Source organism: Delphinapterus leucas, chromosome 9 (genome assembly GCF_059928025.1).
Source record: "Delphinapterus leucas isolate spDelLeu-1000000601 "Yukka" chromosome 9, BTC_Dleu_Yukka2, whole genome shotgun sequence".
In the NCBI taxonomy this organism is placed as follows: domain Eukaryota; kingdom Metazoa; phylum Chordata; class Mammalia; order Artiodactyla; family Monodontidae; genus Delphinapterus; species Delphinapterus leucas.
In genome coordinates this window covers 24,509,300-24,523,077 of record NC_143137.1, presented here as the reverse complement: position 1 = coordinate 24,523,077, position 13,778 = coordinate 24,509,300, and the positions used below count along the sequence as shown (strand labels likewise).

The following is a 13,778-nucleotide window of genomic DNA, read 5'->3' as shown; positions in this document are numbered from 1 at the left end:
GTGTATCTTACAGGCCAGGTTTCTTAAATCGGTCTGCTCCACTGTCACAGGTAATAAAAATGAGGAAAAGTGATCATCTGAGTGACCCTGCTTTAGGAACCCTGTTCAAGTGACCATTCTGCTGATCATCACTCCTGAGCCACACATCATTTAATAAGGAACACAACTTCCAAAAGAGCACACAGTTAAAAACAGATCCATACAGCAGCTGTTGTGATTATGACCAATAAGAACAGAAATTCAACCAGGCATGGATCAAAAGAAAAACGGCCGCTGCCAGACAGAACATTGTTCAACCTCATTTTTGTCTTGCGTACTTTGACTTGCTAAGTCAGCCAGCGGACGATTTGCACGGAGCAGAGTTTCTCAAAGTGTGGTCTGAGAAACGGCAGCATCAGCATCACCTGGTTACCGTTAGCAATGCCAGGTCTCAGACCCCAACCCAGACTTACCGACTCAGAAGCTCTGCCGGCGGGGATGGGGGGGGGGGGGGACTCAGCTTCCATGCTTCACAAAGCCTCTGGGTGATTTGGATGCATGCTAGAGTTTGACAGCTACTGGGCAGGAGCCAGGGGCAGCCCTCGGATGCTAAGTCTTCCCGCAGAAAGTACAGCTGTTGGTTGTAAAAAGTTATCTTCTGAAGAGTCTGGGAAGAAACCAGTCCTGAAACCAAATAAAACCACTGCCATCTTCAATTGTGCTGTAAGCTAAAACTTCTCTTTAAAAAAAATCAAGTCTTGGGCTTCTCTGATGGCACAGTGGTTGAGAGTCCGCCTGCCGATGCAGGGGACACGGGTTCGTGCCCCGGTCCGGGAACAGCCCACGTGCCGTGGAGCGGCTGGGCCCGTGAGCCACAGCCGCTGAGCCTGCGCGTCTGGAGCCTGCGCGTCCGGAGCCTGCGCGTCCGGAGCCTATGCTCCGCAATGGGAGAGGCCACAACAGCGAGACGCCCGCGTACCGCAAAAAAAAAAAAAAAGTGTATAGCACTGTCACAAACCATTCTCTTGGAAAGACTCCTGACTACTTTCAAAACAACCTCGTTTTTATTTATTTATTTATTTAAATTGGATCAAAGATTCTTTAAATTCTATAGTGCTTTACGACTTTCAAAAGTTTCACACACATGATTTCATATAATCCCATAATAACGCTTTTTTCCCCTCCCCCTTTATTGCCTCTCCCCTCTTCCCTCTCCTCACTCATAGCCGCTAGTTAAAACAAACTTATTATTTAAAACACTCAAAAGATAGGCATTAATCACTACGTAGCGTCTTAAGAGGTCTTCAGTATTCACTGTAGGATGTCAGACCTTTCGAGGCTAGGAAAAGGGAAAGTTAGAAATACTTAAGTTCACCAAGTTTAAAATCTGCTCCACCCAACAAGTCACGATGCTCCTTTAATGGTCTGAGCACCTGACCACTACACTGGTTCTGTTACTGCATGTCATAAAGAGCCACCACCTGTGAGGTGGGCCTGTATCATGTGAGTCTGCTTATAGCGAGGTGTTTTTGGTAATTCATTAATTCAGCCCCTTTGTTGGTCCAAGAAGGGGCTCTATGAGACCAAAATTCACTCTAGAGCTAATAGTGCCTGGAATGCCTCTAGCATTGTTTTCACTTTTTTTTCAAATGATAAATGACCTTAAGAAATTAAAGTCAAGTAACCTATCAGTAAGGGATTTATTAAATAAATGATGCTCTCTTCATATAATTAAAAACCAAGCAGCTAAAGTTTTACAGTTCTCAGCCCTGGACAAATAACAGAATCATCTAATGATCATTTAAAATATACCAATGCCAGGGCTCCACCCCAGTTTCATTGGTCTTGGGTAGGGTCTGGGCTTTTTTAAAACCTATCCAGGTGATGCTAACAGGCAGCTAGGGTTGAGAATTACTGAGGTGAATCTATATTAGCCAACATGGAAATCTCTCCCAGGCATATTGTTATATGAAAAAGAAAGCCATAAGACATATCTATTAATAAAATTCTGTGTGTGTATGTGACTTCACGAAGAGATATGTGTTTGGATGTGGTCTCTTTCCATTTTACACTATTTACTTATTCATTGCTTAGACATTTCAAAATGAGAATGTGCTCGTGTCTTTTACTTATTTAGTTTTTAATTTTAAAAATCTGTTTAGAGGAAATGTGAATTGGTAGGAAAATGAGGCAGCACATGAAAATATAGGAACTCCCAAAATATACCACCTGTCCTTTCTCCCCTTCTCCTTCCTTCTTTTCCTTTTTGTCAATGAGTACAAAAGTAAAATATACAAAATCCCACTTCTGTTCTATCTACCCAACACCTACTATTTCCAATATCTGGGATTGGGGTGAGGGAGGTGGAGGAAGTGGAAGGGGTAGAGAGATATGGTTCATTCATTCATTTATTCAGCAAACATTTATTAGGTTCCCAGATAGGCCCATACTAGGTGCTGGAAATAACAGCAACAAACAAGATATATATGCCCTCATGGTTATCATGGATATCATCCTGCCCTCGTGGAGCTTTGTTACATGTAACAAAGAAACTTAATGTAGTGGAGAGAAGTAAGAAAAGACTTCCCGAAGTGGAGGTAGACCTTTATCTTGGGAGAAATAGCAGCCACTAGAACTTTAAGAAGAGGAGTGGCATGACCACGTCTGCATATTTACGTGTCTCTATGGCTTCGAGTTGTGTCAGTGACCATGGGCCATGCCCATTTCCCCCTCTACCCCAACTTAAGGCCACTAAGAGAGAACATCCATCGTCTCTCATCCGAGGTGAATAGGCTCTTTACAAAATTAAATTAGAGCTTGCTACAGGAGCAAAGCATTGACTAAAGGAATCTATCTTTCAATTTTCCCTTATCTGTTTGCCATCAAATAAGATTAAACACGAAATGTTACCTCTTGCTGAGTTTATTGATTGGGCTCATTTTTCTGCCCATCTAACTAGATGAGCCTGAATACGGCAGATATACCTGTTCAGAGTTTACAGTTAAGAAAGCCCATTGTATGCAATAAATAACTCGCAAAATGCTTGGCTTTATGGGAGTGGTTACTGCAACTAGTAGAGTCTCTTGGAAGAAAATCTATCTTTGTAAACATAGCAGGATAGGCGAGCACATCCAGGGTAATGGGATGCTCCACTGTACTTCATTTACTTAACATGAAGGTCAGTTTTAGCCACTTAAAACCAGGACACTTCCACATGGTGAGAAATTATCTAGAAGTAATTCTAGATAATTATAGAATAATCCACACGTGGATTTCTATTTGATTGCTTTGGGAAGTATACACTACAGACTATCTAACCCCCATCCTTCAAGAGTTGAAAATTAATTCTCTAGGTAAAGTTCACCAGAAAAACATGAGAAATTATATATGACACAGTCCTTTTCTAACCCCAATGCATCTATGTGGACATCAATATGTGTTACCTCCTACTATCAATGTGCTATTTTTAACTTATAATGTTCAATCTTTGCTCAAAGTAAGACATACGATTAGTGTTTTGAGGAACAGATTTGCTCTAATTTAAAAGAGAGGGGTGGAAATGTTCTAGAAAGGGGAAAAAAAATCCGAGCTCTTTATAAAACATATGCAAATTCCTCGAAACTGCTTTATAAAACAAATTTAAATTATGGGCTTCCCAGTCAACATTTCCAAAAGGCCCTCTCATTCTTTTTTAATTCTTTTCAGACTAAGCAGTCTCCATCTGAGAGCTGGACCCCTCTTTTCTTTGGTCTCTCTGCAACACAGGCGCCACTGAAATGGCTTATTAACCCTCATGTCAGTTGGAGCAGTTCTGGGTTCTCTGGGTTTGCTACTCTGCAGTTATGGGTCACATTATCCTAATCGATCCTACTGTTATCTAAAACCATTAACTTGGTATAGGGATTAAACAGTCACCTAGGTGACCACTCTGCCGCCATGTTAACCCATATATGACACGTGTGTGTGTACGTGTGTGTGTGTCAAGGCTGCGTGTAGTGCTTCTGAAAAGTTCAGATCATTGAAGTCTTTTCTGTGACTCAAACTTGTTTTCACTCCCAACACACCTGACAAATGAGACACTTCAATCAGTAAAAATGGTTCTAGGGAGGGGGTTGGGAGACACACACTCACTCACTGTGTCGTCACAGGAAAAGCCTCTGAGGTAGTTTTGATAGCCTACACACCCGCCCCCCAGGGCATGAGGAGAGAGGGTGTAAGCCCCGCCCACACTCAGGGTTGACAATCACTGGTTTAGTATGGCATTCAGTGCCCCAAGGGGCGAGGCCACAGGCCAGCTTCCGCCCCGCACCCACCCCCCAATGAAGTCTGGCTCCACCCCCTGCCCAATTCTCCGCTGAAGTTAAAGAGCTGATTTTACCATTTGCCCCTGAGCTTTGATAGGAAGAGAAACAAAGACAGGGCAACATTCCTTCCCTCTAGAGAAAAGCAGGACCAGCTATACACCACAGCAGAGGAGTTGCCCCTCACCCCACAAGGTGCAGGATCTGGGGGGCTAAATGAACCTCCCCCCAATGCCTGAATCCCCTTGACAAAGACAAATCATTTCATTGCACCGCAATTAGCGATCCCACGGAAAACAGAATCCTCCTCTGACTTAAACACAGACATGTTATATGCAGATGACTGATAACACGTGCATAGCTCCTCTCCTGAAACGAGGCTTCGATTAGGAGAATGGAGAGGGATACGAGGCCAGGAGAGGCTGCCACAGGAGGGCCAGACTGAAGGAAGAGGAAGATGGGCATGCCTGGGGGACTTTGTCTCCTTCACAATGTAGCCCAGGCGGATAACACATGGCTTTACCGGGACTGTCCAGAAAAAGAGAACTGGGACCTTTGGAGATTACTTCTGATTTCAGCCCAAATATTTTCTATACAATTTTAAACAGATTCCAGCTACATTCTAAAAACCCCAATTAATGCTTATTGTTGAGCAGGACAATAAGTAAATTCATTAATCAAGACCTTGCTTACATCCCTCATGGTCAAGGTTAATTGTGTTTTTCCAAACCAAGATGCTCGACCTTCTGTGACTCCATTAATCCAGGAATAAGTGGCACTATACTGATACCCAGGCATCGTTTTAGATACTATGGGTCATATGCTGTCCTGGAGGGGCCCAAGCGCCATAAAACTGTCCTAAATGTTTAATTTTATGCAGGTCATAGCAATTGTTTAATCAAATTATTATCTTTCAAAATGGAACTGTAAGCGAATCCCCAAAGCATTAATTTGCTAATCACTCCTTTGATAACTATTCTAATATTTCATGTCAGTCCTAGCATATGTGTTTAAACAGAATATATATTCACACATAAAGTGAAACATTTTCTATTCCAAGGGTGACCATCACCATTTCATAATTAATATCAGTGTGGAGTGCTGGCTGGAGGTCTCATATGAATCGTCAAAGTAAACTAAAGTAGCACAAGAACAATTAAGTTGTAATTATCAATTCACAGTCATGTGGTTCCAGGTTCAGCTGGAAGATGGGCTGACCACTTACATCTTCTCACTTACTTGTAAAAGACAGATTTTTCAAGCCCCGCTTATTTGGTTAATAAACATATCTGCTTCCGTATATTCAATGCTCATTCCGGGCCAGCATACCGGTCTTAGTCATGACATCTACCGTAATCAACATCTCCCCCTGGCTAAAAGTCACCCAGTCCCTGTGCTTTGGTAAAGGGTGGCAGCCCCTTCATGTGCAGACCACAGTCTCGAGAATTGACCTATAGCACTGGACTCCGCCCAGAGTCGATGGCGTTGTAATTCTCCCACGTGATCAGTAAGGTCCCTCCAGAGTTACCCAAGAATTGGCCAGTCAGTGAGAGAAGAACAAAGCAAAGAGAAGCCAGGTCTAGAATGCATAAAAACAAAACCTACCCTTCAGTTGGCCCGATGTCCCCTTTGGCAGCCCAAGCAGACGAAGGACACGGTCAGGTCCTGGTGGAATCCTTCACCTGCATTATCTCATTAAATCATCCAACAACCTAACACAGTGTTAACATCTCCATTTTACAGATAAGCTGATTCTTCAGCAAAATTAATGTAAACAAGTTTTGAAAACCTCAACTGAGCCATTATCGCCTCCATCCCACTGCTCAAATCCTTGCCCACTTTTGGCACCAGACTCCAGGAAAGAGACAGGATTCACGGGAATTACGATGGGATTGATGGGAACCAGAATTAGTTTATAAGGGGAGAGTAACAGGGGGGAGATGATCCTCACGAAAGTTTCCCCTTCCCTAAAAGTGGGTGTTGATGAGTTAAGAACAGAAAAGAGATGCTTTGGAGCATCGGGGGAGGGAGATCAAGTCAGAGAGGAGAAGAGAACTGGGAAACTGGCTGGAGCTGGACATCACCCCAGAGCCGAAAATGCCATGCGGCTCAGAATCAGGATGCTGGGAGAAATCCAAGATCCCAGGATGTTGGGGTAAACCTGGAGCTTCTGGTTCTGAATCTTGCCTCCAGGCAAGGGGTCAATTAGCGCAAGAGAAATCACTAACAACTTTCCAGTTTCCCTTGAATGTTTCCAGAGATGGACAATTAGAGCACCCTTGGCTGCCTATTTTAATCTTGTGTCCTCCTCCTTGCCAAGGGGCTCTTCCTAACGTCTGGCTCAGATATCTCAGGCATTCCCTGACGCCTGTGTGTGACTCCTCAGCACTCCTTAGACACAGAGAGCTTCTGCTCAGCAGCATCCTCACCTGAGAAAATTTCATCCACCTGAAAATAGTCACTAAGGGGCCTCTTACCATTCTCTCCTCCAAACTTAGGGAATTCATACAGAAGCTGGGGGGATGTTACAGACATGAACCAGACTAGATGGTCCCCCAAGACAGCTTCCAGAGCGGAAAGCTTTTGATTCGAACCCTTCTATTTTCTGAAGTCAGTTTTCCATCGCTTTGTTCATTGTTGTCACCGTATCTGTCATCTGTCCAACTTCTCCATATTCTTTTAATATCTTTAAATCTAATATGCACAGAAACAGCTTCTCACAATATTAAACGAAGACTCATTAATTCAGAGTAAGCTGGAAAAGTCATGTCCCACTGAGTAAAAAATCAGAGTGAAAAGTATTTTCAATTTTTAAAATTATGTCTATTACAAAGGACTACATAACGGATGTTAATAAATAAAATGAGAAAGTTAATGAAAGATGAATTACAATAACTTTATGTTTATGGGACTTTCTGCTTTCAAAATATTGTTCCATGTGTTGTTTTATTTTGCCAATTTTATTCAAAATGTAATCTATAGATAATAGATCATCCAACCTAAACCAAAAAGTCTCGAATTATCCTGCTAAATCTGAACTTTTAATTCAACAAGAATTACATATAATTATTCTAAGTCTGCATCAGAGCAGTCTGAATTAATGAGGTCCTGCTCTACTGTAGCTATAACAAACCTGACAACTTTATGGCCATCTTCTAGCCCAGAGTGTCACTCCCATCTACCCATTAGTAATAAATACTATTTCTCCACACAGGAACTTTTGTCATAACACAGCATCCCGCGTTAAAGAAATTTCACCAAGTAAATTATCTTAAATCTCAAATACCATAGAAATGTTTGATCTGATAAATGAGCTAAGAGTTCATCAGACCCTCGAAAAACACTTGCTTTGCTTTAAAATAAGCCTCAATAAACAGCATATCCCAAGATACTGAGGACCCGACATGTCATAGAAATTATCACCTTTCTGTTTGTTCAGAAAAAAAAGATCACAATTAATCCAATTCATTCTTTTTAAAAATGGAACTAAATCAACACTTGTAGAAACCTAGACACAAACCCCTCTCTGTGAGGAAACTGTGGCCCTGAGAGGGTCTACGAGCATCTTCACCACATTCGCTTTCCTCTTAAACCTGCAGTTGGAGTCAGGACAATTTATTGTCTTTCTACAATGGTCAGAATTGCCTAGTGCCTTTACCTACCTTAAAAAGTCTTAAAATGTTAGCCACCATGATGGACACGGAGCTCGCAGCAGCACCTATGACGCCAGAAATCTTGTCGGGCTTGGTGAAAATGGGTGGATCTCCATTAGCACACTTCACGTCAGAAGCATCTTTCTCTATCAAAGCCTGCACGAACGTTAGTGACTGCTCCAAAGCGTAGGTGTCCCTGGAGCAGGTGTCGAGGATCCGGACACCCAGGGTGATATTGGAGAGGAGATCAGGGTCCTTATTAATCTGGTCAATTGCATAAAGCATGGCCTCCAATCTGTGGATCCCTTTTTCCTTCTTCAGCTCCCCACAAGGCACCCCTCTCTCTCCCTTTGCGTGGACAGGAAAGAGACCTCCCAAAATGATGTCCCCGTCCACTCGTATGGAATGGGCATACTCTTGGCTGTGAGTTCTTTGCATCATCGTGAGGATCCAGTAGAACTTGGCGGTCAGGAGGAAAAAACAAGGACAAGAGGCTGATCGCTTTCCCTCGAATACCATTTTCTCCACAGGTGGTATTGCAATCCAAGACCCAAAGTTTATTCTTGCCACAGAAGAAGGGGAACCACCTGAGGCTGTACCTTCTGGAGGCTACCATCAGGGCCCATGGGGAAAAGGCTCTGTGGGTTTCAGCAGGTGTTCTTGATTTGAATGTCACAGTGAATTTCCATCAGACCCCAAGGTTCAATTTTATTTCCATATAAAGTCAACTTGCCTGGAATGATGCAAAAATTAGAGCAACAGCTGAGGTTCTGATGCTGGGATGAGGTCACCAATTCACATCCTTGAAGTCAGCCGTGTAGCAGAATTATTCCTGGGAGGCCGGAAGCAAAAAAAGAAAGGGTTCAGTTCAAAGGGTCTACATTTTTCATATTTTAAGCCCCGTTTGCACCGACCTCTTTTTTATTGTTTAATTTTCCCTATTCAGTAAGAAACTAATTCTTTTTGTCCCCTTATGATTCTGAACACCTGGCTGCACTGCATCTAAACAGAGAGATTGATGACACTTGTGGAGCAAGGGAAACAGAAACGTATCAGAAACTAGGTTGATTCTCCCAAATCAGAAAGCATTTTTATGTACCATTTCATTTCAATAAATCCAATTTCTGTGAAGGTAAAAATCCTGAGATTGATGGCATGAGTTCTTTTCAAATCTGTTTTTACTTTTTACAGCTGTCTGAATTTAGCATTTAAATTTCGTCCACAAAATCAGAATGAAAGGCTATTTTCTGTGATGTATTCAACAAGCCAGTCATTTGTTAATGACATTTTTGGTGCCTCAGATTTCCCAATGGGAAAAAGTGATTATTCAATCACAAAAAAAAAAAAGAGAAAGGAATCCACCCAAGGAGCCCAAAATGTATAAGTTTTAGAGCTTGTGAAAAGATTAAACATAGAATGTCGGCTATTTTGTGTACATTATCTTATCGTTCTCTGATAACAAAAAAATGACTTGAAAATTAAACACATAGGGTAGGTTATGTGTGAAAATACTCCTATTACCATTGTCAGAGTTTCCTATTAATCTGTCGGAGTGGAAGCAATGGGTATGATTACAGTTCTGAAGCAAACGTTTCTTGATCCTAGAATCACTAGAGAAAATCAGAGCTAGAGGTCTACTGAGGAGCTTCTTAATTTTGTCAGACTCAGTGGGGAAAACAGTTATTTCATCAAGACTAGAAATAACCTAGGGTGAAAACATCTACAAGCAAATCTATAGGAAAATTTTATTCTAGGACCTTCACTGTTAAAGAATGCCATGAGATTCTTTCCAAGGACTTCTGTGGAGGTTTAACTGAAAACAAGAATTGACTTCACATAAGGGAATCTGATGTTTGAAACGCACATGCAGTTAAGAGAATAAACAGCACCAGCATATTTCGCTAGGAGAGTTAATCTAATGTTCATTGCTCACCTAGTTATACGTATGGGTTTGAAACCTGAAATTTGGACAGCTCTCCTCTACCTTAGCCAGCCAACATCTGGTTGTGCTTTCCACTCACGTGTTCAATTTCCAGTTCATAAAATTTTCGTTCCTCCCCAACCCAAAGGAAAGGATGGTGCCTCTCTAGAGGCCAAGTGAACATATATCCAAAAGCCTTCAGAGAAAGCTGCACTTTTTTCACTTTTAGATGAGGAAAGGGGGCTTGCTGTATACACCTGGAGCACACTCAGAAATACAGTCCATGGCCCAGTCTGCGGGGACAGTTGTCATCTGCCTGTGACAAGCATCTCCTGCCTCCTGGCACATGCTAAGCCCTGGATTTCCCATATTCGGCCTCGAAATACTTCGTCCTTTTCTGATTTTTCTCACGACTTGACTAATATTCCGTCACACGTGATTCTCTTAGCAACTGCTTCTCCCTCAGAAAATCTGTGATTTGGCAACAGTCTGACCTCAGGCATTCCACAAAAGGAAACACAAAGCTAACTTGACTTTCTGTATGAAACCATTTAAGTGATGGACCACGGATTACACCAACCACCCATTAAGAGGAGGAGGATTGTGCTTTACAGTTTCACGAGGAGGACCAGTTAGAAGACAGTAAAATCTCATTAACTCTGATGACTAATTCAGGGCTTGTGACCAAGTCCACAGGGCTGGGCTGACCCTGAGCGTATCCTTTCTGGCAGAGCACAGAATGAACGGATACTCGAAGGAGAAGTGATGAAGGGGAAAAGGAAGGGGACATGCCGTTCTTCAAGCCACCTCCCAAGTACTTAAAACACTTCAGAGAATAAATGGTTTTCAATTATAGACGACCATAAACTCAGTCTATCTGCTAATTACAAATCATCCTTACCTATGCTACTCATGTGGCATTAACCTAGTTCCACTTGTTGTACAGCCCTGGAGGTAGTAAAATTGAGTTTCTTTTAAAGGTATTCATGTCTGCAATAATTTTTAGTCTCTTTAGCATCCCATAGGTCTGTTTAGAGCTTCAAGTTAGGGAAAGATTGGGGAGTAAATAACAGAGAGACAGGAGTTAGTTTTGTTTAGTGGATGAATGCACTTAAATGGAAAACAAGAGGTGCCATTTTGGTTGGGATTTACTGGGCAGTTTACTTGGATTTTTGCTTAAATCTCCTCCTTTGCAACACAGAATTAAAGGCACATAACCGCTCTGAAGCTCGGTTTTCTTGTCTGTAAAGGGGTGCCAGAACCTGCCACAAGGCACACACGGAGGAAAGCGCAGTAGCTGGCACAGGGTAAGTGCTCGGTGAACAGGAGCGATCGTTGCTAATCTAGTCTGCAACTCATTTTCCACTAAAGCACAGCAACTTTTTCCATATTTGCCCAGTTGGTGAGATTGTTACTGAAAATTTTTGTCACTTTGAAAGTAAAATCAGAGCTACTTACAAAATGTTGAAATAGAGCAGTTATTTCAAGATTGGATACATTGTCATAAAAATCAGACTCTTGATGACCAGAAGGCTTAGTTTCCCTTCAAAATTCTAAGGAAACGTATATTTGAAAGTTTGTAGAAAACTACATAAATCTGGTGGCATCGCATAATCTTGCAGGGCCTAATCTTGCTCTGGGGCAATTCTTGTGAGCGTTAATCTGAACTCATCCTAGTGGACGTCAATGAATTTTAACAAAATGACCTTTTTGTGCTATCGAGCCAGACAGCTCTACTTCATGTTCTGTGCTTGATTTAAAATCAGTTTTTCTCTCAAACGGACCTTCCTCTGGGCTTTGATAGAAACCTCACCTGAGATGATGGACTTCTTCAAGGAGGCGTGAGGTCCACACTCCTGAAAGCGACCTCTGAGGGGAGAAGACACCTTCCACTATTTCTGAGCCCTCAGGCGGAGGGCTTCCAGGAGGCTTAACCATTAAATGCTCGTGCGCAGCCCTTCCTGTTCATTCATTCCCTCCCAGCTGGTCCTAAGTACGCGGTAAATGGGTACCTTGTAGATCATTAGCACTTCCATTACCCACCTCCGTGGCCCGGGTCTGCTGGGGAGCAGGCCCCCCCCAGCTGGGACATGAGTCTGTGGCTCCCTCACAGGCTCTAGCTATTTCCTGAAAGGCCAGGAATATGGACAGCTCCTCAAGGACCAGGGCCCTGAATTCTGCTGCTTTTTTACCTTCTAGGTACCTTCTCTGAACCAAAGTCTCAAGCACCTAACAGAGTATCTCACTGAATTTTCATACACCAATCATTAGGTCTTGTAAATGAGAAAAAAAGGCTCAAAGAGGTTGAGTATGGCCCAAAGCCCTCAGCTAGTAAATGGCACCAAGGTCAAAGTCCTCAGGACCTCCAGGTGGGTCCTGCCCTTTGAGAAAGCCCCCAGTCTCTGCAGAGACTGGGACAGCACAAGCAAGGGGGAAGGCCCTGCCCCTCCACTGAAATCTTTCAGAAATGTGCATATCTTTGAGCGTTAGCTCTGTAAGAAAAATAATGAACTAATTAGGAGGGGACAATCTGGGGGCATTTCCAGGGCAGGGTGATTTCTGAATGTTTCAACGAGTTGAGAATATCAAATGTAGTTTGTCCAAACCCCTCTGCTTCAAATCCGGTTTCCCAGACAGCCTGACACCAGTGAGAACAAACCCACCAAGCCATGTGGGATCTATCTGGGTCTGTCACCAGGTCTTCCTCCAGCAACCTGGCAAGTGCTTTTAAGACACGGTGTGGTAAAATCCTTACAGGAATAGCAATAGCCAAGAACTGTAATCGTTTTCTCAGAAAAAGGCCAAACAGCCTCCCTCTGCTGTATTCCATTCAGCTCTTTAACAAATAGGTTAAGCTGAATATCATCATCAATTCACAAAATTGCAAATCCGGCAGTTTTTCTTGAAACAGCCCACATTTGCAGCTCTTTTTGGTTGTTTTAGAAAATGCATCATATTTGTTTATCATCTCCTATGCCACCACAGGTATGCACAGCCCTGGAATCTTGATGGGGACAGAATGAGGATGGGCTAGACAGAGACTCCCCTGGCAACAGAGGCCTGGAATTGGATCCTTGTCTGACAGTCGCTGGCTAGTGACACTGAGCACGTCACTTCACCTCTGTGTGCCTCCATTTCCTCATCTGTGAAATGAGTGAGATGGACCATATAATCTCTAAGGTGTCTTCCAGTTTCTTGTTCTGAGGTTCTATTATTTAATGATAAGGGAATATGAGATTATGCTCAAAACACCAGAGCAAGGCTTTGCCAACTGAACACAATAACTGATTTCGTTTGCAAGCTGAGTGGCTTTTCCCCATCAGTGAGAGAGGGTTGTAAAAGCTCTTCTCTACAAGCAGGCCCCATATTAAGAAAATCTGATACATGAGAAGCTCAATTTACTAAACAGATAAATTAGAAGGTGATTATTTGCATTACAAAAGAATTCACCACAGGTTTCCTTTAAATAGCTAAATCCCCCTGTGCATTTAAAATGCAATCTGAGATTTTTTTTTAAAAAAAGAGGCAAAAAAAATGCAATTTGATTTAGAATTCAATTTGCACCATTTTTTTCAATAACACAGCTATTGCATAAAAAGACCACATTTAAAGTAATGAGAAGCGACTTTTATAGTGTGTATCATATAAGAAGAGGGAAAGGGGCTGAAACAAACATTTACTGAATGCTACAGCGTGCCTGGAGCACGTTACCTCATTTGCATTACAAGATACACCAATGAGGTTGGTATCACAGCCCCCATTTGGTATATAAGGAACCTAAAAACAGAAAGATTATATGAATGTTTCTAAAATCTTGGGCCGGAACTCAAATGCAGGACTGTGATATGTTCTTTCCCTTATCCCACACCCCTTGGGTGCAGCAGACCATGAAGAATGTCAAGCTGACCCTGATTTGATGATGTG

General features: G+C 42.4%; 1 protein-coding gene across 1 annotated transcript in view; it reads right to left on the bottom strand.

Moving 5' to 3' along the window:
* LOC149748364 (metabotropic glutamate receptor 8-like) overlaps positions 1 to 13,431 on the bottom strand; it is a 134,538-nt gene extending 121,107 nt beyond the window's left edge. Inside the window, exon 1 of the mRNA XM_089917443.1 lies at positions 7,943 to 13,431. Coding sequence (XP_089773569.1) covers positions 7,943 to 8,452 — 510 coding nt within the window. The 5' untranslated portion in view covers positions 8,453 to 13,431. The remainder of the gene's footprint in view (positions 1 to 7,942) is intronic.
* Positions 13,432 to 13,778: the final 347 nt, after the last annotated feature.